Source organism: Myotis yumanensis, unplaced genomic scaffold (assembly GCF_028538775.1).
Source record: "Myotis yumanensis isolate MYYU_CA2020_CCGP unplaced genomic scaffold, mMyoYum1.0.hap1 SCAF_9, whole genome shotgun sequence".
Taxonomy (NCBI): Eukaryota; Metazoa; Chordata; class Mammalia; order Chiroptera; family Vespertilionidae; genus Myotis; species Myotis yumanensis.
The window spans coordinates 33,220,299-33,247,432 of NW_027223760.1; the positions used below are offsets into that span (position 1 = coordinate 33,220,299).

The 27,134-nt window shown below is 44.9% G+C and overlaps 1 protein-coding gene across 1 annotated transcript in view; it reads right to left on the reverse strand.

Annotated features, from left to right (window-relative positions):
* Positions 1-27,134, reverse strand: part of DENND11 (DENN domain containing 11) — a 33,578-nt gene that overhangs the window by 3,283 nt on the left and 3,161 nt on the right. The window contains exons 2-8 of the mRNA XM_070424046.1: positions 14,708-14,807; positions 13,601-13,759; positions 5,904-6,057; positions 3,135-3,273; positions 1,834-1,965; positions 1,496-1,646; positions 645-713 (exon numbers count right to left, since the gene is read on the reverse strand). Of these exons, the coding sequence (XP_070280147.1) occupies positions 645-713; positions 1,496-1,646; positions 1,834-1,965; positions 3,135-3,273; positions 5,904-6,057; positions 13,601-13,759; positions 14,708-14,807 (904 nt within the window). The remainder of the gene's footprint in view (positions 1-644; positions 714-1,495; positions 1,647-1,833; positions 1,966-3,134; positions 3,274-5,903; positions 6,058-13,600; positions 13,760-14,707; positions 14,808-27,134) is intronic.

Below are 27,134 nucleotides of genomic sequence, written 5' to 3' on the forward strand. Positions count from 1 at the left end.
TCCTCTTAATGACCTTCCCCTGCTTTTTTCCTTAACTCCTGTGGGCCCCCCACTAACAGCATGTCGGGGTTCAGGGCTGACAGTATGGAGCCCAGCTCTGAGTGCCCTGGGCAGTGGGAAGGAAAAACGGGACGTGCAGTACACCTGACAAGCTCGGGGGCACATGGCGGCCTGACAAGCTCACTGACCGAAAGTGACCCCACGGGACGGTCTGACCACCAGATCCTAACCTGGCAGGTCACGGCAGGCAGTCCCACCCCAGGCCCACAGCTCCTCAGCAAAGGTCGGACTCTGCCTTATGTGAGCTCCATCCACGATTGTCGTGTAGCTCGGACAACACACAGTCAGTGGGCTTCAGGCACCATCCTTCCGTCTCCTCCTTTGATTCTAATGCATAAAATAAGCTGCAAAACTGCCATTCTCCAGAGCATTTGAGATTTTATTTCCCAACAATTGTTGTCTATTTGGCTTAAAGTCAAAAATTACCTACAGGTTTGTATGTTTCTTACATGGACGGCAGCAATGAGGGACCTCCCTGGCCTGCAGTGTGACCTGGGAGGGACCTGGTGTACAGCACTGGTGCTAATGGGGCCCTCAGGGAGGCCCCACAGCCCAGCCCAGCCCAGCCCAGCCCAGCGACTTACAGCACAAAGAGGTCCTCTTCACAAGGGCCGTAGTCCCCCTCCACCTCCTGGGAGTACAGCAGTGTCTGCCTGTTGTGGGGAAGCACCATGAGACTCTGCAGGGCTGCAAGGTCTCTGTCATTGGCTAGGTCAGTGGTCGGCAAACTGCGGCTCACGAGCCACATGCGGCTCTTTGGCCCCTTGAGTGTGGCTCTTCCACAAAATACCACGTGCGGGCGCATATGTACAGTGCGATTGAAACTTTGTGGCCCATGCACAGAAGGGGCCTAAGAGCCGCATGTGGCTCGTGAGCCGCAGTTTGCCGACCACTGGCTAGGTCATCGTGAGGGCGTCCACACAGACCACCTCCACCCAGGAATGAGGAGGACCCAGAGCAGGTCCCCCATCCAAAGGCAGAGAGAGACGGGGCCGGACAGGAATAAATAGGACTGGGAGTCAAACCCTGGGTCCAGGGCCGGGTCTGGCCTGTGTCACCTCAAGCAAGTGGCAATCTTTCCCATTTGCCCATCAGATGGGATGCTAATGAGGCCACTGGTTGTGCAGGACAGTGAACTGCGGAGCATTATAGGGCAGCTCAGTACTGTGGTGCACATGCCAAATGCTCCAGGCCTGGCCTCTGCCCTGGACTTCGCAGATTCAAGTCCATCAGAAAGCAGCCCCCCTCACCCCCACATGGATCTGCTGTGCTATCAGGAGGCTATGCTGGGCCCCGCTTCATCACCGCCCATCGCCCAGGCCTGCCATCTGCTCTGAGGGGAGGGGTGGGCTGGATGGGATGGCAGAGACCCCAGCCCAGGGTCCCACCTGGGGACATCTCCCCGAGGGCACTGCCGGGGCTGCCAGGGCTCTACCTCTGCTCGTTGAGCCGCCGGTACTTCTCCCGGTCGGCGCTGTTGATCTTCAGCAGGGGCTGCAGGTGGTCGTGGTGTGTCTTCACATTCTGGTTGTCCACGTAGACATCATACAGCTCCCGCTTCTCCTCGAAAATCTTCTCCGTGGTGCCTGTGAGACCCGAGGGCAGGAGCTGGGACCCAGAGGCCATCACCAAGGGCACCAGCCCACCCACCGGGGAACAGGAGCCCAGGAGCCCGAGTCCCTGAGGAGAAGGGCCCTTGGGAAGCCGGGAGGCTGTGGAAAGTACTCGGGGCAGGGGCGTGTGGGCAGGAGGCGGGGAGGGCACCGTACTCACAGGCCACATAGGACACCTCTACCTCCAGGCTCTCGATGTCAGCCACGTTCACATAGAAGAAAGGCTTGGACTCGGGAATGGTGCCCCCGAGGCCGGGCAGGGAGACGTTGGCCAGGCAGCAGCAGCAGTATACTGTGGGGACGGAGATGGTGAGGGGTAGAGTCTGTCCCTCCCAGCCCCTCCGCCTGTGAAGCCGCCGGCCCTCTCTGAGCCCTTAGCCTCCAAGGATGCTATGGAGGGCTTTGCTCTATGCTGCCCAGGCGCCTGAGTAGCAGGTGGTCCTGATTCCAAGGAGGTGATGGGAGCCTGTTAGGTACCGCAGCAGAACTGAGGTCCTCAAGGCCACACCAGTGATGGCCTACGAGACCCAGTGGGCAGGTCTCAGTCTTCCCCGCGCTAGGGCTTGCGTAGGACGGGGCACTGCTGACCTGACCTCCTCAACATTCCCGCCTACTATGACCTCCACCTTCTGGCCCCGTCCTCCTGACAGTCCCACCTCAGTCTCTTCTGTCTTCCTCCTTATGGTTCACCTCCTGAGCTTCTCCTCTCTCCCTCTCCCCACGGATGCTGTCCATCACATGGTGATCAGCCCAACGTTCCCCCAGGGTCCTGACCCAACTACACCAGTGCCCGGTGGACATCTGGAAAAGACCTCACAGCACACACTCACCATGTCCAAAGTTCACTCTCATACCACCTGCTCCTCCTCAGTCCCCATCTGGTGGCCCCAACATCCTTGTCACCCTAGACCCGTGGTCGGCAAACTGCGGCTCACGAGCCACATGCGGCTCTTTGACCCCTTGAGTGTGGCTCTTCCTAAGCCTTAGGAGTACCCTAATTAAGTTATTAACAATGTACCTACCTATATAGTTTAAGTTTAAAAAATTTGGCTTTCAAAAGAAATTTCAACCATTATATTGTTGATATTTGGCTCTGTTGACTGAGTTTGCCGACCACTACCCTAGACTCTTCCTCCATTACAACCTCACACACATCAGAACCTCACAACCCAACCACACACCAAATGCTGTCAAGCTTATCTCTTAACTACAATCCATCTTCTCTGTTCTAATCCAGACCCTTATCTGTCACGGGACCACTGGTACATCACCCAGTGCATTTTCTGCATTGCCACGAGTCCACATTCTAAATCCAGATCCAACCAGGTCACTCCAGGCTTAAAACTCTGGCCCCCTCCCTTGATGTGGCCCAGACCCTTCTGAACTTGGTCAACAATGGAAAGACTCAAGCATTTGCCCTGGGGAACTCAGGAAGAGCCTCTGACATTGGCCTCTAGTTACCTCGATAGCACACGACACCCACAGGAGGGGGAGAAAATATCAGAATGCGCTTTCTAAGTAAGGCAAATTTCCAAAGAATGAGGATCTGTTCTCCAAAGAACTTAATAAACTGAGACATGCAGCCAGCTGGGTGTGTGATCTGAAAAAAATAAAAAGGGAGGAATAGTTTGTTAGAAATGTCATTTTAAAAATATTCAAACAATAAAAACAATCATAATAATTCAAACACTTGGAGGCTGAATAGCATACTATTAAACAATGAGTGGGTTACCAAAGAGATCAAAGAAGAAATAAAAAAACATCCTGGAAACAAACGACAATGAAAACACACATTCCAAAATCTTTGGGACACAGTGAAAGCAGTCTTGAGAGGGAAGTTCATAGCATTACAGGCCTACCTCAAAAAAACAAGAAATACTGGTAATAAACCATCTAACTCTGCAACTTGAAGAATTAGAAAGAGAGCAACAAGAAAATCCCAGAGTGAGCAGAAGGAAGGAAATAATAAAGATCAGAGCGGAAACAAATGACATAGAGACCAAAAAAAAAAAAAAATACAAAAGATCAATGAAACCAAAAGCTGGTTCTTTGAAAGGATGAACAATATTGATGAACCTCTAGCCATGCTCACCAAGAAGCAAAGAGAGAGGACCCAAATAAACAAAATCAGAAATGAAAGAGGCGAAATAACAACAGACCCCACAGAAACAGAAAGAATCGTAAAAAAATACTATGAGCAACTCTATTCCAACAAACTGGTCAATCTAGAAGAAATGGACATATTCCTACAAAAAATATTCAATACAGGCGGGTGTGAACCCCTCTAAAATAAACCCCAAAGTATAACCAAACAGATGCAGGTTATTTCCACATAAAGTGATAGTTTCCTCTTTCAAAGTCCCACCTTTAAATTACATGCCTATCACTCAACAGCTCCCCTGACACTCTGAAGTTTGAGTTCAAGGGTCACTAACTACTTTACTCAGGAGAGATAGGTGCTGGGGAAACAGGACTGAACGAAACTTCTTAAAAGTCATAAATAGAAGTATCTGATGCGACCGTACACCCCAGCAAGAACATTTGACTCACAAACATTACTGGTCACTGCAAAGTATAAAATGATGAGCAAAGGGTCCCAAATTAGGTCCCCAAATGTATGGGGACCCAGCTGCTGTGCAGAATGAGGTCTCTGCGAAGCCTGCTGGCCGCCTCTGAGCCCTCAGCCTCCAAGGATGCTATTGAGGGCTTTGCTCTGTACTGTCCAGATACCTGAGTAACCAGGTGGTCCTGCATTCTGAGGTCACCAGGAGGAAGACTCACAGGGCCTGCTGGCGGAACAGTCCACTGCACTTCAACTGCAACCATCCCTCATTTCATGGTAAACACAGGAGCCTGTCACTCGGTCAGTAAGGTACGGAGGCCCTCAGTCCAAAACACTCAAGGAACTCAATGCTCCCAACAACTACGTGAGCTCAGAAGTGGGTACACTTCCCCAGTTGAGCCTTCAGATGAGACTCAAACCCTGACTGACACCTTAACTGTGGTCTCACAAGCTGGAGATGCCAGGACATTACTCCCAGCTAAGCCGTACCTGATTCCTGACCCACAGAAACTGTGAGATGATAAATATGCACTGGTTTAAACCATTAATATGGGAGCCACTGTTGGCCATGCCTTCCCTCAGTTTGGAGTCAGCATCCCTCACTTTCTGCCTATCCAAACACTTCTGGGATCACCTCCTCTTCCAAAAAGCCTTCCCTGATTTCTCCCTTAAACTCATGACATAATTTCTCTATCAGGAAGCTCAAGGTTTCTGAAGTATCTTGTGACCACCTACAACGTCACAAGTTCATAGTCATCTTTTCCCCTCCCAACACCTAACACTTGGCCAGGTGTTTTGTTAACTGTAAACAAATATATCCTAGTACATGTGGCTGCACGACCAAGGGTGATCCCGAGTGGGTGGGTGAAAGGATTAAGGAAAAGACAGACAAGAGAATAATAGCTGGGTCTCGGTGGGACGCTGCCTCCCTGATGAGGAGACAATGACAGCACCCACAAGCCGAGTCTTTATTTTATAACAGATGCCACGAGGCAAAGTAGGGATGTGATCATGTTGTTTACAGCATTCTCGTGAGCTCCAACCCTACTCAACTACATGCACCTGAACTCTAGCACAAGGCACGTGGGGCTACGTGTTTGGACCATAGGTTCAAGCTTACAACCACAGCCGTTGGCTCTAATTGTGCTGGGGGGGGCCCTGCCCTCCAGCTGGGACTTGCACGTGGCAATGAGAGGACCCTGTCCTTTCATTAGTCTGAGGCTTGAACCTGGCCAAAACACTGTAGCCGCGCCCCACAAGTACAAAGGCAAAGTACTTCAGAAAAAATACACAATAAAGCAATATGCAAAATACTCTAATAAAAAAACGTGATACCCGCTGTAACTCTTCATCATTAGCTCAGATGTCTGACTTTAAAATGTCTGAATCAATAGACTCAAAACCACCTCTTCCGCCCAGAATCCACCCAGACTGGCCTATCAATACGATTTTGCACAAAGATTATGAAGGGTCTAGAAAGCACAGTGTTTAAGGTCACTTGCTTTACGTTTTAAAAGAACCCAAATGCTAGTTAGCAATCCTCCTCTATCAAAAGTGGACGTTGGGCACGAGCCCAAGACATAAATCCCTTATTAATTAAAAACACAAGTAAGCACTACTGTATGCAGACACAAGCCCAAAACGTGCGAGAGTACAGCAGACCTCACCTTCATCTCTGGGTACATGTACCGGTGGATGGAAGGCAGCCAGTAGACGGGGGGCAGGCTGCCACCCCTCCCAGGACCAGCATGGAGCACCCCTTTCTTGTCCTCGTAGAAGGCAGCCAGATGGGAGTAATGTCCTGGCATCTCCAGTTGGTGTCTGCAAACAGGCACATGCAGGGTGAGATGGAGACCTGGTGGCTGCCACAGCTCTGTCCCTCCCCCCCCTCCCCCCCCGTCCCCGCCCCAAGGGCTGCAACACTTGGGGCAAAGGTCCTGATAAACTGAAAAGACCCCTTTTCTGAGGTTGCCCAGGATGCCCCCTTGGGAATTACAGGAGATCCTTAGGAAAAGCTCCAACATGGGATCTGATACTCCCTGACAGGTGGGGACGCATTCCCCTGCTCACGGGGAACAGGCAGAATTCTCAGACTGTGACCAATGCCTATCGTTCCTGGGCGAGGTGTGCTGACCACTGTGTGGGGCTTCCCAGAGCCTGGCTGTGGGCCTGAGAAGGGGGGCCCTGGGAAGACCATGATCCCTGCTCTGAGCTGCTCTTTGTTGAGAAATCATGCTTGCGGCTTTGTTGTTTTGAGAGAATAAGAGGAAGCAGTGTCTCAAACAAGAGGAAACAATTATCAGATGTCACTAAGGGCTCAGAATTTCCGTACCAAGTAATGACTAAAAAGCTCAGAATCTCTTCCTCCCCTCCCACCTTCCCCACTTGGGATGGCAGAGCCTGGTGGTGGGCAGCCCTGCCAACTGACCCCAAATCAAGAAAGTTGCCTGGAGGCCCTGGACCACTTGGGCAATGGGGATTCTGCCTTCACGGTGAATGCGGGAGTGCAGGGAGTACTCTTTGGCACTATGTTTAATGGGGGTGCTAAGAGTTGAACTGTGTCCCCACCAAAAAATATGTTGGAGTTCTAACCCCCAGCACCTCAGAATGTGACCTTATTTGGAAACTAGTGACCTGGTGCACATTGAAAAGAAATTAATTAGAAGGTGGCTGGTGGGGCAGGATTGGGCGAGAAGGGCTGAACACGCTCTGGAGCCAACATCCCACGGTCCCTCCCCAGTGTCTTTGGAGTGAGCAGGGTCCCCCCGGCAGGTGGGGTCCCTTGGCCTGGCCTGCGGGGATAAGGCCGAAACCGGCTCTCTGACATCCCCCGGGGGGTCCCGGAGTGCGAGAGGGCACTCTGCAAAGTTGCTATCATACAGCAGGTGGAACACAAACGCAAGTGCAGTAATCCAAATTCCAGGCCAACAGTGCCCCCAGCAACAATATAACCCATGGCCGAAGGTGGAATTTCGAGGCCCCGCGAGGAATCAGGCTCCCTCCTCTCTGGTGTTGGGGTGTGTCACCTGAGAACTGCCTCTGCCAAGCCACTGCAGCTTGGTAGCTCCTGCGTTGAGCATCTGCCTCCTGGTGGTCAGTGCACATCATAGCTACCAGTCAGACGGACACTTAGCATATTAGCCTTTTATATATATAAATAGGGTCTTCACAGATAATTAAGGTGAGTCTTAACCCAATGTGACTGGGTTCCTTATAAAAAGGGGAGATTTGGATACAGCCACACACATGCAGGGAAGACGCCATGAGAAGATAAAGGCAGAGAGCAGGAGTGATCATCTACAAGCCGTGAAGGCAAGGCCGACAGCAAACCCCACTAGGAGAGGCAAAGACACATCACCCCTCCCAGCCTCGCAGGAGCTAGCCCTGCCAGCACCCTGGTTGTATTCTTTGACCTCCGGACTGTGAGAAACACATATCTGTTCCAAGTCACCCAGTTTTTGGTACTTTGTTAAGGTAACCCTAGGACACTGACATAGTGGGAATAAAATAGGCACCTACACCTTTTTAGCCCATTGGTGCTTTCTCGGCACCCTACAATTTCCTCCCACTGCAACAAAAAGAATCCAAATCTAGCTTTATCGCGCAAGGGGAGGCTCCTCTAATTACGGCTGGAACATCGAAGACTAACACAGGCCATCTCCCCAAACTGTCACTGTTGCTGACTGCAAACGCTGACACAAACCACTAGACCCAAGACTTTCATCGTCCAACCAGCTCCACTCCAGAGTGACCAGCGGCCCCAGCCTGAGGCCACGGCTGCCACTTCACCTTGAGGTCCCAGGCAAGTCACTACACTTTCCAAAACCCACTTTCTCTTTCCTTAAAATGCAGATGGTGCATTTCAGTAGACACCGGCACCACCTCCAGAGGGATTACTTTGAGATGTAAATGAAATGAAGTAGAAAAGGTGCCTCACGCTATCTGTGACACGTCAGTCACACACACATCAGTCCCAGTGATCCTGCAGCGGCTAGCCAGGCACACAGGGAGGGCTCAGAAACGAGGGGGATGGGGAAGGTTCTGGGCAAGCCCAAGAGGAGACCTTCAGGCAAATTTACATTTTAAAAAGAAAAAAAAAACATCAGCTCCATTCAATGAATGATTACTAAAATAAATGTCTCCTGAGTTACAGCTCTCTAACTCGGGGGTTCCTATACGGTCTGTTTTAAGCTTTGCCGGGGGTACTTATAATCACTGCTTTCACTCTTACAAAAACGTTCCTGTGGATGGGAAATCCGCAGTGACTCACTCAGTTGTGTTTGTCTATCTGAGCAGATGGCAGATTTCAGACAGTCTTCAGGGCTGTGTGTCAAACTGAGGCAAGTTTGATGAATATAAAATAACCCAAAGACAAGATTACGTTCAAGGGTGTTTTCATTAGGACCTAATTTCCCTAAAGAGAAGAGTGAGATTCATTTACTGTTCTTTTAGTACTGTATTTTCCATGTTAAAGGGGGTAATTTATGTAATGCTTTATTATTTTCTCGGTTCATTGGTGATTTGCTGCTCCGCTAACTGTTCTGTTTGGCTGCATTAAATGCTATGCTTGAACCAAGACTCTAAAGAAAAGCTGAGTCAGGGTCCCTTAGACAAAAAGCTGGCTTCAGAGTCCTGTCCTCTGACCGCCTCAGACACTCCCAGCTGATGGAACGGAGTGGGCAGGAATATGAAATGTAGAATATGAACATCGACATCAACACAAATTGGCAGTTCCTGCGTAATTGGTAAACAACTGTGGTAGGAAAGCCTCAAAATTTAAACACTATAGATTTTGTAATAAACAAGATTGATCATCAAACCATAATACCAAGATAAACTGAAAGGTGCTGCAACAAAGTTCAGTGCTAGAAGGTAAAGGGGGCATCAAAGATGCAGGAGACCTCCTGGTGATCTGACCTAGGAGGATGCACAGATTAAGACACTACCACCATGCATCTATGCAGATGTCCAAGAGGCGTGACATGGTAAAAGCTGACGAGTAATTGACACAATACTAGTACATGCTACTGATATGAAGCTCAGGCTTCTGGGCCAGACCAAGGATCCCGGCAGGACCTTGGCACTGGCGGTCTCCTGAAACGCACAGCCCCTTCAGGGATACGGACTTTTATGAGACCATGCAGACTCCCACTGCGGCTCTCCCCACCTTCCCCCACCACACCCAGCAACAAGGCACCCGGCGTAAGAACGAGAGATGCCGCTGGGCAACGACTACACCATCGCTCGGGTGTATATATATCTTCTGGCTTTGCAAGTGCAGGAAAACATGCATTTCCACGGACTGCTGGTGCAGGTCCAAACGGTACCATCTTCTGCAGGGTCACTTGCAATGTCTATTAAATTGTACACTGTATACACCCTTGACCCTAGGGCTCCATTTCCTAAAGAGCTCCATATATGGATGTGAACAGTCATTTACCTACAGGGATGCTCATATTATAGTGATGAAAAAATAAGAAACAATCTAGAAGCCCCCAAATGGTGAAACAGTTACATAAATTGTGATCATCTATATGCTGAAATGCAATGAAACCACCAAAATGACGGTGAGGACTTTAGTATAACCTGATATACTAAAAGGTTAGAAAATTTAGATAGTGAATGACTTGGGTTTTTTTTTTTAATTAACATATATGTGCTTATTTATAAAAGGGCAAAAGACTAGAAGGATATAAATGTTAACAGTAGATATGTCCGGCTGGTGGTATCATGTTCTTTTTTTCTTGGAGTTTTGTGTCTATTTTTCAAAGTTTTCTATGTTAAGTAAATGCTAATTTTATATTTAGTCTTTTTAAACATTTTACTATGGAAAGTTTGAATTATATGTGGAAAGTAGAAAAAATAAAATAATAAACCCTCTATCCATCACTTAGCTTCAACTATGATGTTTTATCAATATGGTTACATCTATATCCTGTTCCCCTCCACTCTTTTTCCTGAAATATTTTAAATATTTTATAATATTTTACCCATAAATACTTTGATGGGTATCTCTAATGGATAAAATCTAATTAAAAAATAGCATAATCACCATGCCATTATCTCACCTATGTTAATAATGATACCTTACTAAAAACTAATATCCAGTCCACATTCAAATTATACCAGCTGTCCCCAAAATGTCGTTTGAGTTGGCTATATGAATCAAGATCTAAGCAAGGTCCCAAAATGTAGTGATGTATCTTAACTCTTTCACTTTACAACACTCCCTCTTCCTTTTCTCATTGTTTTATTATAAAGCAGCTCTCCAGCATTTGGAGTTGTAGATGAACCACTAATAAGTAAGTTTGGGATATCAGAAATAAGAATGAATAGGTTAGGTGTTTTAAATTGTACACGAAAACAGAGATTAGGTGTTTTCAGAAATCAAGTCTGGTTAGTTTATATAAACGTCATGACTGCAGTCTGGTATCAGCCCTGCCTAGACCCGGGCCTCCCTCACGATGCTTCTTTCTTTTCCTCATCATCTCTCTTTCAAGTCTCTTCTCTCGTGTTACCTCAAGCCCTCTTCAACCACCTTTCTAGTTATAACTCAAAATCTAAAAGCCAGAAAAAAAGATTAATGAATTCACCGAAGGAAAGAATCTGCATGACAAAAAAATATTAGACAATAAATGACAAAGTGGAAAACTATTTTCAATTTATGTCACAAAGAACAAATCTCCCATTGTACAGAGAACGTCTACAAATTAATTTTTGAAAGGCCAACAACCCAAAACAAACATATGGGAACAGTTCACAGAAAAGACAAATGATTCAAACTCAACCTCACTTATAAAAATGTAGCCCAGATGGTGTGGCTCAGTGGTTGAGCATCGACCTATGAACTAGGATGTCACAATTTGATTCCTGATTCCCAATTCCCAGCTGGGGCACATGCCCAGGTTGCAGGCTCAAAGCCAATCAATGATTCTCTCTCATCATTGAAGTTTATATCTATCTCCCTCTCCATCTCTGAAATCAATAAAAATATATTTTTTAAAAAATGCAAATTAAAACTACTCATGTACCTATCAGAATGCTAAAAATTCAAAGCTTTTATCTTTGTGTGGGCAATGTGGTGAGAAAACATCACCCCCTTAAATTACTGTTGGGCATGCAAAATGGTACAATCTCTATGGAAAGCAATACAACAATCTCTCTTAACATTACAAATACATACCTTTTGAACCACTAGTTTTATTTCTGGGAATTGAATGTACACTGATTCTGTTGACTTATGAAATGATACTTGATCATGGGTGTTCAGTGCAGTGTTATTTGAAATGGCAAAAGACTAGAAAGAACCAAGTGCCTATCAATACAAAACTTGACAAAGAAAACCTGGTTCTTCTATACAGGGCACCTTTACAACCATAAGAAACAAAAAAGAAACCTTGTTGAAGATATGGAATATGAGAAGACCTCCCAAATACAGTGTTTAATGAAAGAGGCAAGGCACAAAACATGTAGAACATGTTACTTTTATATGAAGAGGGGGAAGTGAGAATCTACATTTGTATTTGTATAGACACAAAGGTCTATACACAAGGTCTAGAAAAATACACGAGAAACTGACAGTGATTACTGGGACAATTGGATGGATGTGGGAACTGGGTAACAACTTAATTGTTTGCTAGTGGTAGAGACTGCCATTCTCTTCTTCCTTTAGTAATAGGACCTTCCAAATTTTAGCTGCTCACATGGCCACCAAGCTTAAGACCACATTTCCTAGACTTTCTGGCTGTAAGGTGTGGCTAGTAATTAAGATGTGGCCAATGAAATTCGAGCAGAAGCAATGTGTTCCTGGGACACACGACATCCTAATGATCAGCAGGCTTCTACCATTCGGATGAAGACAATGCTCTAGAAGATGGCAGAAGACAAGACAGAAAGACCTAGGTCCCAGGATGACCCAGTAGAACACAGCCACCTACCATCCAGGAGGGCTTCTCCCTCTCTGAGACAATCATGCAAAAAAAAAGAGCGGTATTTCTATCTTGTTTGATTCGCTGTATATTGGATCTCACAACTGAGAGCTAAGAACTGAGGAGATTATAATTATAAAACTTTATGTAATAGATATTGCAAACTATAAAAATTGAGATGGGAAGCAGGGGAAAAGAGCTGGGAAAAAGTAGAAGATAATGGACTCTGTCAACAGCTGAAATGCAATTTAAAAACCAATGACACCTATACAAAGATTTCTGCACTTTACTGTACATGTTATTCCTCAATAAAAATAAGAATGATGCTGTATCCTCATGTTTTTCATCTTTTTTCTTAACTTTGGAGGAAGAGATCAAGAAATAAGATATCTTATTGTGAAAAAATATATATTCTCTTAAAGTCTGACAATTCCTTCAGTTTCATTTATTCTGTTCTTAATCGATACAACTAAAATTAAATATATTTCATGAAAACAGCCTATTTGTTAAATTAAATCCTCATAAAATACTAATACCATCTTTATAAAATTATTTCTATTTTACAATGGCATTCACTGCATATTGAGAATGGATATCTCTCTGAGTGGCAAGATTTTTAAAAATGGACATCTCTGAGTGGGAGGATTTTAAAAATTCATTTGTACTTCTATATAAATTTTTAAATAAACATGTTTTCCCCCCACAAACAATAAATTTCATGTTGTTTCAAAGATAATGATCAAGAGAGATTGTTATATTAAAAATCAAAATAATGATAAATTTAAAAAATACAGGAGATAAAAGTGTATGTATGTATGTATATCATATGATGCCAAGGATATATTTTTATAGTATACACACACACACACACACACACACACACACACACGTCAGAAAGGAGGCAAATGTACTAAATTTTAACAGCGTTTTAAGGACTAGGGATAGATTTCTCCCTCAAAATCTGAAATGAAATTGGAGTACTTACATAATGAAAAGGAATGTTAAATGACTAATAGTTTTGCTGCTTCTGCCAAAAATTCCCTTCCTATTACCCAAGTAATAATAATTACTCTAAATAAATGATTAGGCTTAAAAAAATTAAGAGTCTGTTTGCCTCCCTGGGGCAAGGAGGTTATTATCATGACTCCAGGAAACAAAGGTCATGCACCTGGCAGCAAATTATTTAATCAGACGAAATGGATGACAGTGTTAAAATAAGGCAAAACCTACCCCAGCTTTCATTATAGTATGAAGAATTATTAGGTGGTACCTTAGCTAAAACAAAAAGACCACCACCTGAGGCATGAAACATGGTCGAAGATGTTCTTGGAAAGGCAGCTGTTGCTTTGGCACACAACCTTGATTGCCAAGGGCTCGTCAAGACACCAGCGGACAGATCCCTGCTGCCTCCCCGAAGGTGTATCTAAGCCACGTACCGAACCTGGTTCTCCAAGAAGTGCATGTACCGGTAAAGCAGGGTGTAGGATGGAGACAGGATGCCCACGGACTTCATGCGTGCTCCCCGCTCCAGCTCGCTCTCCACCGGCATGTTGGCGAAGCAGGCCAGGCCGAAGAAGGGGCCCTTCCGGAAATAGCTAAAATGGACCAAATAAGCAGTGTGGTTCAAAATCAGAGAGAGAGAGATTTTGTTTTGCTTTGGTTTTTTTTCATTTGAGATGCAGTCCCCAAGAAAAGAAAAAACTGTGTCCAGAGCTCTTTGTAAGAAAGCTCAGCCTAAAAATATCACCTTTTTAGGATCTCAGGGGAATAATTAGCCTAGGCTACTCAACCTCCCAAACGAGACACCCAAGTAAAGAAATGGAGCTCGCCAAGGGGCATCCAGCTGGAGCCAGGACTGATCTCTGGCAAGCCTGCTACCCAACTGCCCATGACCATGAATATGTCCCTTCTCCTCTCCTGCATAACTAAGGACCTGATGGAAGACCTAGTACAAAGATTCGTCTCCAGGCCTGTCTGGAACCAGCAATCCGTGTCATCAGCATAAACAGTGTTGACTCTTTCCTCACTTCCTGAGGCTCTGATCTAACAGAGCCTGTGACCAGAGCGGCTACATTTCTTTCCTCTTTCTCACACTGCATCAGTCATGGGTTCAGCCCAAGGGGAAGATTAAAGCTACTTCATTACGCTATGTTCTTTCCCTTTGCTCCTTCTCCCAAGAACCTTAATTACACAGGACAATAACCTGGCCTGACTTAAGGCTGGAATTTCAAGCTTTAGCACATAAATATCTTGAGTTAACTAAAACTAAACCAAAACTCCATGTTTTCATTAAAGCAAAACCTCAAGTGAGGGCCAATAGTTTTTTAGAAAAAAACTACAGAAGCTCTTAACTTCTTTGGGTCATGAAACCCATTGAAACCCTAATGAAATGTAAGGACCTTCTTGCTAGAAAAATAATATAAATGCAAAACTATATATATTTTTTCAGGGCATTTATACACGCCTCCTGAAGACCCCCTTATGCTCTGGCGAAGTACAAGGTGGAGAGAAAATGAAGACGACTTACATTCAGAAGTACTTACATGAAATCAGACTGGATTTTATGGGACCCACTGGCCATAGACTTGAACTCAACGCCTTCAAGATCAATATCTTGAGGTAAACACCATTCTACCATGTTTCCTGTGGGGAAGGGGAAACACAGTTAAAAGAAGCAAAGTCATTCAAAGAACAAGGCTGAGTGCAGGCCTCAGCACAGCTAGCACCACAAGAAACAAACTCAGTAACTTGTTAAAACTTTAACTTACCTACATTCTGTACTGTGTAGGTACAGAAAAATACTATACAAAGTGCTCTCATAACTATACAGGTCAACGGATTTTCCCAACGTGCATACACCTGTAACCAGCGCCAAGACCAAGATGCAGAACAGATCTAACAGATCTGCAAGTCAGAAGCCTCTCAAGCCCCCTCCAAGTCACCAACCCTCTCCTGACTTCCAACACGATGCATTAGTTTTTGAAATTTGTATAAATGTGATCATTGTGTGTGTTCTCTTTTGCTCAGTATTTTTTTTGCAAGATTCATTCACATCGGTGCATGGAGCAAGTACTTCCATCCTATGCATATAACACTGTTTATCTATTTAACTGTTGATATACATTTAGCTCATTTTCAATTTAATGCTATTACAAATATCACTGCTGTAGACTGTCTGGTGGATACAATTGGAGACCGAACTCCATTGCTCAGAACTCCTTTCCCTGTGTGTTTCGGGTCCACATGGGAAGGTGGAAGTAAAGCAGCAGCTGTGTTGTATTCACAACAGAAGGTGGTGCAGGAGCACCAGGCAGCTCCCAGTGTGGGGTGCAGCCAGGCCTGCTGAGGCCACCCTTCCCTGGATCCACCTCCTCGGATCCTCTACCAGTTCTCTGACTCACGAGCCAGGAGTGTGTTTAGTTACATAATGCTGGGCGTTAGCTTCACCAGGACACTCACCTAGTGACGGGCTGACCCAGGTTCCCATCCATCCTCATCAATTCCACATTGTTCTCTTTCTCCCCAATGTTACCGCCTTCTTCCAAAACTGCTCACTAGTACACTCTGAGCTCCATGATCACACACAAAGACTACAGCCGTACACAGTATCTAACCAGCTCCCACACTGTGCAACACCACATTCCTGAAATAAATCCCTGTATGTATCTCCCAGTGGTTCTCTCTTGGATTAACCTTTGACTGACACAAGAAACACACATTTCTGTTGACTACATCACGAGAAGAAGTGCTGTAAAAATGCTCGCATCGCTGCAAACTAGAAAACGTCAATAGTTCCCCAAGTAGTGTTTCCCAAAGCTTAGGTTGACAGGGCTTCTGCAAAAAATAAAACAAGTTTTTAAAAAGGGATTTGAGCCAAACAAGTTATATAAAGATGGACAGGACACATTATTGCAGAACTTCTCAGAGCCTTTATATGTTACTCTGCACTGTGAATTTCTATGAAATGAATACAGTGTTTAACGTTTCCACAATTATTTGGCCAATAAACCTATTTTTAAGGGGCATCTAAGGGACATTTTATAGACATGCTAGTAGATAAGGGGCAGCAAGTAGGCCTTGGCATCCATTCTTCCTTTTTCCTAGGAAACAGACCCTTCTATGTTTAGCTTGGCACATGGCCTTCCAAATGATAACTACGTTTCTCAGTCCCTTCTTGCATATACGTATGGCTGTCTACGTAAATTCTAGCCATCTCATTTACTCAACCAATGAAATGTAGACAGAAGTGAGGTGTGTAGTTTACAAAATGTGGCTTAATGGGCAGGAGAATGATGCCCCTTCCTCTATCCTGCTGCTGGGCATGTAGAGGTGGGTTCAAGCTATTCTGAACCATGAGGGTGACAGCGTCTGCCTACTTGTCATGGGGGGGATGATGGAGCAAGAGCCACTGTGAGTCTAGGTCCCTGGATGACCTCATTGGGTCTGAGCCAGCATTCCCGCCCTGGGCCAGCCACCTGCGATCTTGATCCAACCACTCTTAATTTGGGTGTGGTATTCATGGCTGAACCCATGTTTTATCTGATGCAGCTGACCTGTGGAAGTAAGCAACCATCCTCAGCCTGGTTCTCAAAGCCTCCCTCCTTGTTCCTCTGTGGTTGGCCTTGCCTCCTCGTACAGAAACGGAAAGAATCAGATAGACTAATGACATCCTGTTCACATCTAGACAGACGCAAGCCCGTCAGGGCTGGGCAGAAAGGCACGTCAGGCTGAGGAACCAGGGAACAGAGCGCAGGCTCCCGAGCAGCACTCGGAATAGTTCCTTATCCGCAGGGAGAGTATTCCTGCTGACACCCTCCTGGAGTGAAGGGAGGTAGATAGAGCTACTGCGGCCCTCATCCCAGCCTATCACCTCTGTCTTAGATGTCTGTCTCCCCAGGAGTCTGAACTTTTATTTTTTATTTTTTTAAAAAATATATTTTTATTGGTTTCAGAGAGGAAGGGATGGGGGGGGGGAGAGAGAGAGACTAGAAATATCAATGATAAGAAAGAATCATTGATCGGCTGCCTCCTGCATGCCCCCATTGGGGATCAAGCCTGCAACCCGGGCATGTGCCCTTGACTGGAATCAAACCCGGGACCCTTCAGTCCACAGGCTAATGCTCTATCCACTGAACCAAACCAGCCAGGGCAGGAGTCTGAACTTTAAAAAAAAATGTTTTTATTAATTTGAGAGAGAGAGGGAGAGGGAGCGAGAAACAGGATCAAACCAGCAACCTGGGTATGTGCCCTGACCGGGAATCGAACCCATGACCTTTTGGTGCATGGGATGACACTCAACCAACTGAGCCACACCAGCCAGGGCAGGAGACTGCATTGATTAAAGGCAGGCACTTTGCTTATTTATCTTCACATCCCAACAGCTCAGTGATTAGTACAGGACAGGAATCAAAAGCAAAATAAAAATAGAAAAAAATACACAAAAAACCTCAGCTTTATTGAGGACAGGAATGTTTTTTGATGAATTAATGTTAATTACCCTAGGGCAGTGGTCGGCAAACTGCGGCTCATGAGCCACATGCAGCTCTTTGGCCCCTTGAGTGTGGCCACAAAGTTTCAATCGCACTGTACGTGCGCACCCGCACGTGGTATTTTGTGGAAGAGCCACCATCAAGGGGCCGCAGTTTGCCGACCACTGCCCTAGGGTCAATAATAGTGGTTATATAGGTGAATGTCCTTCTTAGGTGGCTTATATACAAGTACTTAGAAGTGAAAAATCACCATTAACTTTCAAAAAGCTCAGGGGGAGAAAAGGTATATCTGTATATAGTAAGTTCTGATATAATGCTGACTTTGGGTAACACAGCTGATATATTAGGAAGAATTTTAGCAGAGGAAATTTCACATTTGCTTATGCTATAGACTCAAGGCAATTCCCATCAAAACCTCAGCAAGTTATTTTGTGGATATTGACAAATTAATTCTAAAGTTTATATGAAAAGGCAAAAGGTCCAAAATAGCCAACATTATGCTTAAGAAAAACAGTCAGAGGACTGATACTATCCAATTCTAAGACTTACTATAAAACCATGGTAATCAAGACAGTGCGGTATACAAGGGAAACAAAAGGAAAAATGGAAAGGGAACTACTCCAAATGAAAGCTTTGGCACAGCAAAGGAAACCATCAAGAAAAGACAACCCACTGAATGGGAGAAGATATTTGCCAATGATACACCTGAGAAGGGGTTAATATCCAAAATTTACAAAGAACTCAAATCAACACCAAAAAAACCCCCAAACAATCCAATTAAAAAATGGGCAGGGGACCTGAATAGACACTTCTCCAAAGAGAACATACAGATGGCCAATAGACATATGAAAAGACGCTCAATGTCTCTCTCAGAGATGCAAATTAAAACCACAATAAGAGCCCCAGCCCGTGGCTCTGCTGGTTGGAACATCGTCCCATATACCAAAAAGGTTATGGGTTCAATTCCAGGTCATGGCACATATCTGGGTTGTGAGTTCAATCCCCAGTTGGGAGGCAACAGATTGATGTCTCTCACATGAATGCTTCTTTCCCTCCCTCCCTCTTTCCTACTCTCCCCCTTCCTCAATAAACATATCCTTGGGCGAGGATTAAAAAAAACACAGAAAACTACAATGAGATATCACCTCACACCTGTCAGAATGGCTATCATCAATAAATCAACAAATAACAAATGTTGGCGAGGATGTGGTGAAAAGGGGACCCTCGTGCACTGTTGGTGGGAATGTAGACTGGTGTAGCCACTATAGAAAACAGTATGGAGTTTCCTCAAAAAATTAAAAATGGAGCTGCTCTATGACCCAGTGATCCCACTTTTGGGTATTTATACAAAGAAACCCAAAACAATAATTTGAAAGAATATATGCACCCCTATGTGTATTGCAGTGTTATTTATAATAACAAGATATGGAAACAACCCAGGTGCTCATCAATAGACAAGTGGATAAAAAAGTGATGCTATATTTACAATATGGAATATTACTTGGTAATAAAATCTTATCATTTGCAACAACATGGATGGAACTAGAGGATATTATGCTAAGTGAAATAAGTCACACGGAGAAAGAAATACCATATGATTTTACTTATACTAGAGGCTTGGTGCACAGATTCGTGCACCGGTGGGGTCCCTCAGCCTGGCCTATGCCCTCTTGCAATCTGGGACCCCTTCGGGGGTGTCAGACTGCTGGTTTTGGCCTGATCCCTGCAGGCTGAAGCTGCGCTCACCAGCCATGAGCCCGGTGTCTGGCAGAGCGGTGCTCCCGTCGGTGAGCTGAGCAGTGCCCCCTCTGTGGGAGCACACTGACCATGAGGGGGCAGCTCCTGCATTGAGCGTCTGCCCCCTGGTGGTCAGTGTGCATCATAGTGACCAGTCGACTGGTCATTCATTCGGTCACTTAGGCTTTTATATATATAGATGTGGGATCTAAAGAAGAGAAAAAACAAACAAAACTGAAGCAGACTCATAGATACAGAGAACAGAGTAATGGTTGCCACAGGGGAGTAAGGCTGGGGGACTGGGTGAAAAGGGTGAAGGGATTAAGAAGTACAAACAGTCACAAAATAGTCATGGGGATGTAAAGTACAGCATAAGGAACAATGATATTGTGCCAACTGTATATGTATGGTACCAGGTGAGTGCTTGGGATAACAGGGGGAGCACTTTGTAGGGTATATGAGTGTCTACTAAGCTGTACTCCTGCAACGGTACAAAATAGTATTGAATGTAAATGGTAATTTTAAAAAATCCCAGCAGTCTTTACTCTGTACATGAAAATCTATTCTTTTTTAAATGTATTTCTCCCCTGTAGTTTATTCTCTTCATTCTCTAACTTCTTATCTCATGTATCTATTTAAAATATAAATGTTCTTCAAAGTCTGCTTTTGCTTTATTCCTCAAATATTGCTATGTAATGTTTTCATATCATTCAGTTCTAGGTATTTTAAATTTGCATTAATTATTGAGCAGTGTGGTTTTACATTTTCAAAATACATGGGGAATTTTAACAATTTATCTATTTACATTAACTTATAATTTCATTGTGTGGTAGTCAAAGATAATTCCTAACAATATTTTTTAAATTTTTGATGTGTTCTCTATGACTTGTTCATATCAATTTTTATAAAATGTTCCATGTATAGTTGAGAAAAATGTGTATTTTTAAATTGTTAGATATAAAAATCTATGTATCAAAAAAAAAAAAGGAATGTGGTATTGGTGAAAGATTAGGCAAACAGATCAATGGAACAGAAGAACCCAGAAGTAGAGCCACAACAATAGTTAACTGATCTTTGCCAAAGGAGCAAAGGCAATACAATGAAGAAAAGAGTCTTTTCAACAAACGGTGCTGAAAACCGGACATCTGCATGCAAAAGCATGAATGTAGACAAGAGACTTTGCACCCTTCACAAAAATTAACTCAATATGAATAGTATATCTATATGTAAGATATAAAATTATAAAACTTCTATAAAGTAATATAGGAGAAAATCTAGTGACTTTGTGTTTAGCAATGAGTTTTTAGATATAACACCATAAGCATGATCTCTGAAGAAAAAAATTGGCAAGTTGTACTTCATTAAAATTAAAAACTTCTGATCTATGAAAGACACTGTTAGGAAAACAAAAAACATACCAAAGCCTGGGAGAAAATATTTGCAAAAACATATCTGATGAAGGCTTATATACAAAATACACAAAGGAATCTTAAAACCCAACGTTAAGAAAACAACCCAATTTTTTAGATGGGCAAAAGATGTGAACAGATATCTCACCAAAGATGATATATGGATGGCAAATGAGCATATGTAGACATGCTCAACATCATATGTCATCAGGGAAATGCAAATTCAAACACCAAGACACTACTACATACCTATCAGAATGGCCGAAATCTGAAACATAGAGAATTCTAAATGCTGGTGAGGATGTGGAGCAACAGGTACTCTCAGTCATTGCTGGTGGGAGTACAAAATGGTACAGCCACTTGGGAAGACAGTTTTGCAGTTTCTTATAAAATTAAACATACTCTTACATATGATCCAGCAAGTGTGCCCCTTTGCATTTAACCAATGAGTGGAAAACTAATGTCTACCCAAAAGCCTGCACATGAATGTTTACAGCAGTTTTATTTATAATTGCCCCAAACTGTAAGCAACTAAGATGTCCTTCAACAGGTGAATAGACTGTGGACTGTCTGTACAATAAAATACTATTCAGCAATAAAAATAAATTAGCTATCAAGCCATGAAAAGACAGGAAAGAACTTTAAATGTATATTGTTAAGTAAAAGAAGCCAGTCTGAAAATAATCAAATATTATATGACTAGAGGCCTGGTACACTAAATTCATGCACTGAAGGTGGGGGGTTCCCTCAGCTCGGCCTGCGCTCTCTCACAGTCTGGGACCCCTCAGGGGATGCCCGCCTGCTGGCTTAGGCCCGCTCCCCATGAGTGGGCCTAAACCGGCAGTCAGACATCTCTCTCACAGTCCACTCCTTACCGCCTGCCTGCTCACTATTCCTTACCACTTCGCTCGCTGCTCCTTAGCGCTGCCACGGAGGTGGGAGAGGCTCCTGCTACCACCACTGTGCTCGCCAGCCGTGAGCCTGGCTTCTGGATGAGCAGCGCTCCCACAGCACACTAACCACTAGTGCTTTGAGCATCTTCCCCCTAGCAGTCAGTGCGCATCATGGCAACCAGTCGTTTTGATCATTCTGCCGTAATGGTTGCTTAGGCTTTTATTTTATAGACTAGAGGCCCAGTGCACAAATTCGTGCACCTTGAAAGGACCTGTGGGCCGCAAGGCTGCGGTGGGCACAGGGGCGGGTCTCGGCCCATCTTCTGCACCCCTGCCTGGCCCCTTCCACCATGGCCCCCAGCCCTCCATCTGCTGGCAGCCCCGCTCCCACTGCCGCAGCTCCCACGCACTGATGGAGCCAGCCCACTCGCACCCGCTGACGACGCAGAGCGATTGGGGTTGGCACCAGCAGCGGGTGTGAGTGGGGCTGGTGCCGTCAGTGGGTGCGAGTGGTGGCTGCTGCCCCAATTGCCCCTCAGGAGTGGGGGGAGGTGGAGAAGCCCTCAGGGGTGATCAGGGCCGGCAGCCACTGCTTGCAGCTGCTGTCGGCACCGAGTGATTGGGACCAGCACCAGGCACTGGAGGCGGGTGCAAGTGGCAGCTCTGGCGCCGGTAGTGGGCCAAGTGGGACTGGCGCCAGCAGCAGATGCGAGCACTGGGCAGGACCATGGCACATGGGAGCAGAGAATTTTCAGTCACCACCAGAGGCTTGCCTTGATGACAGCGACTGGCGCCCTGCCTTGGTCTGGCCCCTGCTCACCTGCTCCACCATCCTGCCATGGCCGACACCCACCCTGTTACATGCACGCCCCCTGGTGGTCAGCACACGTCATATCAACTGGTTGTTTGGTTGTTCTGCCATTCAGTCTATTTGCATTTTAGGGTTTTATATATAGAGATTATATAGATTCTAACTTTATGACATTCTGGAAAAGAAAAATACTATAGAGATAGTAAAAAGATCAGGGGAAAGAAAACATGAGTGGTTGGAACACAGGGGATTTTTAGACAGTAAAGCTATCCTGCATGATACTGTTATGGTGGATACATAACATTATACATGTTTCAAAACCCATAGTAAGTACAACACCAAGAGTGAACCCTAATGTAAACTACAGACTTTAGTTAATAAGATATCAATATTAGTTCACCAACTGTAACAAATATACCACATTAATGCAAAATGTCAATATTAGGGGAAACAATCCTATATAATAAAAGGCCAGTGACCATAATGGCGTAACGACCAGAACGACTGATTGACCAGTTGCTATGAGGTGCATTGACCACCTCTCGGTCCATCCCCCCAGCCTGCAGGCTTTGATTGCCGGAACCATGGGGAACCAGGGTAGGTGGCGGCAGTGGGGCGGGACTGGTATTGGCGAGTGGGCAGAATGGCTGACCTCTTGGTTCCACCCCCTCCCCACCCAGTTCGCAGGCTTCGATAGATCGCCAGATGGCCAATGGGGAACCAGGGTGGGCAGTGGCAGTGGGGTGGGACTGGGGACTGGTGAGCGGGCCGAAGATGGCCCTGATCACAGGCTAGGCCTAGGGACCCTACCCGTGCACAATTTTGTGGGCTGGGCCTCTAGTGGTATATAGAAACTCTGCATTCTCTGCTCAGTTTTTTATAAACGTGAAACTGTTCTAAAAAATAATTTTTTAAAAAATTAATAAATTAACTTAGGTTAATTAAGCCTGGGCAGTAGTGACATTGTGGTTATGCCTTATTCATAGAAAATTTATACTGAAGAATTTAGAAATGAAATGTTATGATGTCTGCAACTTACTTTCAAAAGTTCAGCAAAATAATTTTAAAAGCTTATCTATACATAGTCAGTTCTGCTATAACGCTGGCCAGATTTGCTCCACAGCAATTGATACATTAAGGAACAATTAGATCACAGGGGATTTTATGTTTGGTTATGTGTGATTTCAACCACAAGGTTCACAACGTGAATGCAGAAAACTACACGCAGCTGAACTGCGATACATAGGAGTACGCAAAATGCACGCCCCCATACAAATCTCAAACACCTGCCTGTTGCCTCAGGTCACTGTGTGTGTGATGAGCCATGGCAATCACCTCCAGCGTTACTACTTCCATCAAATTTCACATAGCTCTTCATCCACTATTTCACAATAACTCACAAGCTCAATCCCTACAACACTCACCTTCATATGCAAATCTCAGGTCCCTCCTAAGGTAAAGTGCCATATTTTGAGTATGTGTGAATGAAACTACTGACCATATGTAAAACTGTCCTACCATTTTCATTAGGTTCCTATCATATTTTAATGGGTCACTGGCGGTTTTTGAGTGTTGTGCCCCTGACCCCATTTTTCTCGTAAACCTGTGACTTTTACTGCATGATTTGCACAGTACAGTGATTCTTGTGAATGCATATTTCACATTACAGCAGAACTGACTGCATAAGGATAAAGCAAATAAGGTAAAATGCCAACAAGTGAGGACTCTCATGAAAGATATATAGGTTTTCACTGTACTATTCTTCCAGATTCTCTGGGACTTAAAATATTTCAACATACAAATTGGAGAACATAATTGAAATAATAGAGATGTGTAAAAACATAAGGCAAGCACAAGGGCCTTTGCAAAAGTAAAAAACAATTGAGGTGATGTGTTATAAACAAGGGGATGAAGAGGCATCATGACTAAAGGTCATCCTTTAACAGAAATATTCCACTATTCTCAGATATTGGAAACCAGTTTGTATAAGGAACTTGTAGAGCTTAAAGGAGAGTGATTTTTCAAACATAGGTATCCTTGCGGCAAGCCACTTACTGCTAGAAAACCTGAACACTCCCTCTCCCAGGCTGTCTACACACGCCAAGCCCTTTGGTTTTGCAAACATGCTCACCGCACTTTAGGAGCTCAGCCAGGAACCTGGGGCCTGGACGGATTCAACAGAAGGGCTCACTCAGGGGTAGTCAATCAAAGAGAGATGCATCATGGTTGGCAGTGCCTTTTCCCCTTAATTCTCTCTCCTTCCATCTCCCCATTCACCCTTTTCTGGGCCTATGGCAGGTATCTACAGGTCCTGCCTAGCCTCTTGCTGCAAAGAGACTTCTGAGGAGGGGTCCACATGACCGCATGAGGCTGTCCCCTTGTAAAATGACAATCTGCATTGTGTACAATCAGCCAGTCATTCAGCAAATATTGGTGGAACATAACTCATGCTCCTGCAAAAGCAAATAAGCCCTGTTTAAAGGAACGTGGACTAACAGCTTATTGGGTTGGCAGCTCAATTACCCAGGGGGCATTGCTGGTCCTGGCTGCAGACGTACCTGCCACTCCAAGGTCAGCCTGGCAGCTCTGCGTGAGGGCCTCCCAGGGCTGATGTGTCACAAGCTCCTACGCTAGGTCAGATACATTCTGACCTATCCACATACAGGGCTGCCTAATGACCACACCCAGGCATATTTGGATTCCATCAACCACCATTTCTTTAGGGAGAATAGACATTAGTTGCTGCCGCCTGTTAGAAAGTTCATCTCATACAGTATATTTAAAGTAGAAAAGGCAATGATCTTGAACCAAAATGATCTCTTTCTAATGGGAAATACCTGACTTTCCTTCCTCCTTCTCTTTTGTTGTTGGGTGTTTCCCAATCAAGAACTTCCTGTTGCTGTCTTCGTGTCATAAGCAGTGGCTGCCTCAGTGGAAGGTCTAGTTACAGCTCCCTGTACCCAGGTTTCCCCTCTCCAACATACGTATGCCTTGATTTTCACTCTTTCCACAGCTTCTTCCCATCAGCATATACTAGTGTATGTGCCCTAATTCCAAAGGGGAAACAGAGGAATCCTGCCTCATGAACAAAGGCAAGAATCCATGGCCCCAACTCCACATGGAAGAGACCTCAAACGATTATTTGGTTCACAATCCAACACCAGAAAAGTAAGTAGCCCATATCATTTCATTTTTGTTCTTAACTAGTTTTAAATATGTAGTCTTAAAGTCACCTAGAATGAGGAGATTTCCAAAACAAATGAACAAAGAGGCAGTATAAAGAAACTTGGGGCAGAGAGAAACTCATCCTGACGGTTTTGAGTCAGCCACATGCCATCCAGGCCTGAATTCCAGTGCATTCAGTTGACATGGAAAAACCCTTCCATTTCTCAGGTATCGTTTTACCCTGGGCGGTGCGGTGTGGGGAAGGAGGTCAGGCACTGGAGACAGGCTGGGCTGGATCGCCTCTGGGCTCTGTCCCTCTCCACCCCATGAGGTAAGATGACGTAGGCTCTGTTCATCAGTTTTTCTCATCATTACAGTCTAGAAGATTGTTGGAAAGATTAGTTCCTGACACACGGTGGGCACTCAATACCCAGTGGGCATTAGAATTCCCACTCCTACTTTACCCTCCATAGACTTTCAAGAGAAGAAGAGGAATTCACAGCAGATGGCCACAAACTGACTTCTCCCTGAAAACCACAGCAGGTGAGTCACCTGGGAAAGACTCCACACTGCAGGACTAGTGAAATTAACCACAATTGTATCATTGGCATCAGATGGAAACTTCAGAGAAAGGACACAACAGAGTTGATCATCCTAAGAGACTTTCCTGTTGGCTCTCAGAACTGGCCTTCTCCTGGCCTCTTTCAGCCTGTCATTCTCAGGACTGCTCTTTGCATCTCAAAGTTATGCTCCAAATTTTCCATTCCCATTCCTCTTTGTCACTTTCCCACCCATGGCTGGAGCCATTTATTGTTTGCACAAGTCAGATGACCTGGGCAGTATCCAAGTCATGTCCCAGACACCACACCTAGCCCTAACCCCAGTGCACCTCCACCATCTCCACTGTTTAAAAGAAAAATGTTCATATGTCATTGACTACACAGAAAGCACATGCAGACTACAATTAGTGTGAGTGATCTCTGTACACTCATTTGACATAAACATAGGAGCATTCATTTGACATAAACATAGGAACATTCAGATGCACTAAATTAAATAGGTGTTTAGATGTAATTTAGGCACTGGTAGAGACTGAGGGAAGAACAGGTAGTAGTAATTCATCCCTAATCAGGAGAACGAAGGGAATAGAAATATTTTAAAAACCTCAATGGGTTCTCTTTGCCTCAGCCATCCTCGCCTCAACATTGCCCCAATGCACACACAGACACAGCACAGAAATTTCCCCACACACACACCCACAAAATAACTCTGGGGAAAATGTAGCCATTCAAAGTGAATCTTATAAAGAAACAGATTCACAGGCGTCATGCTTTGTAGATCCGAAGCTTTATCTGCCTCAGGCGCACACACAAGTCCTCAGTCTCATGGTGAGACAGCTATGTCACCTCCATAGACAGACAGAGGCATGATTTCCAAATGTGGCAATATCTTTTCCCTTAATTAAG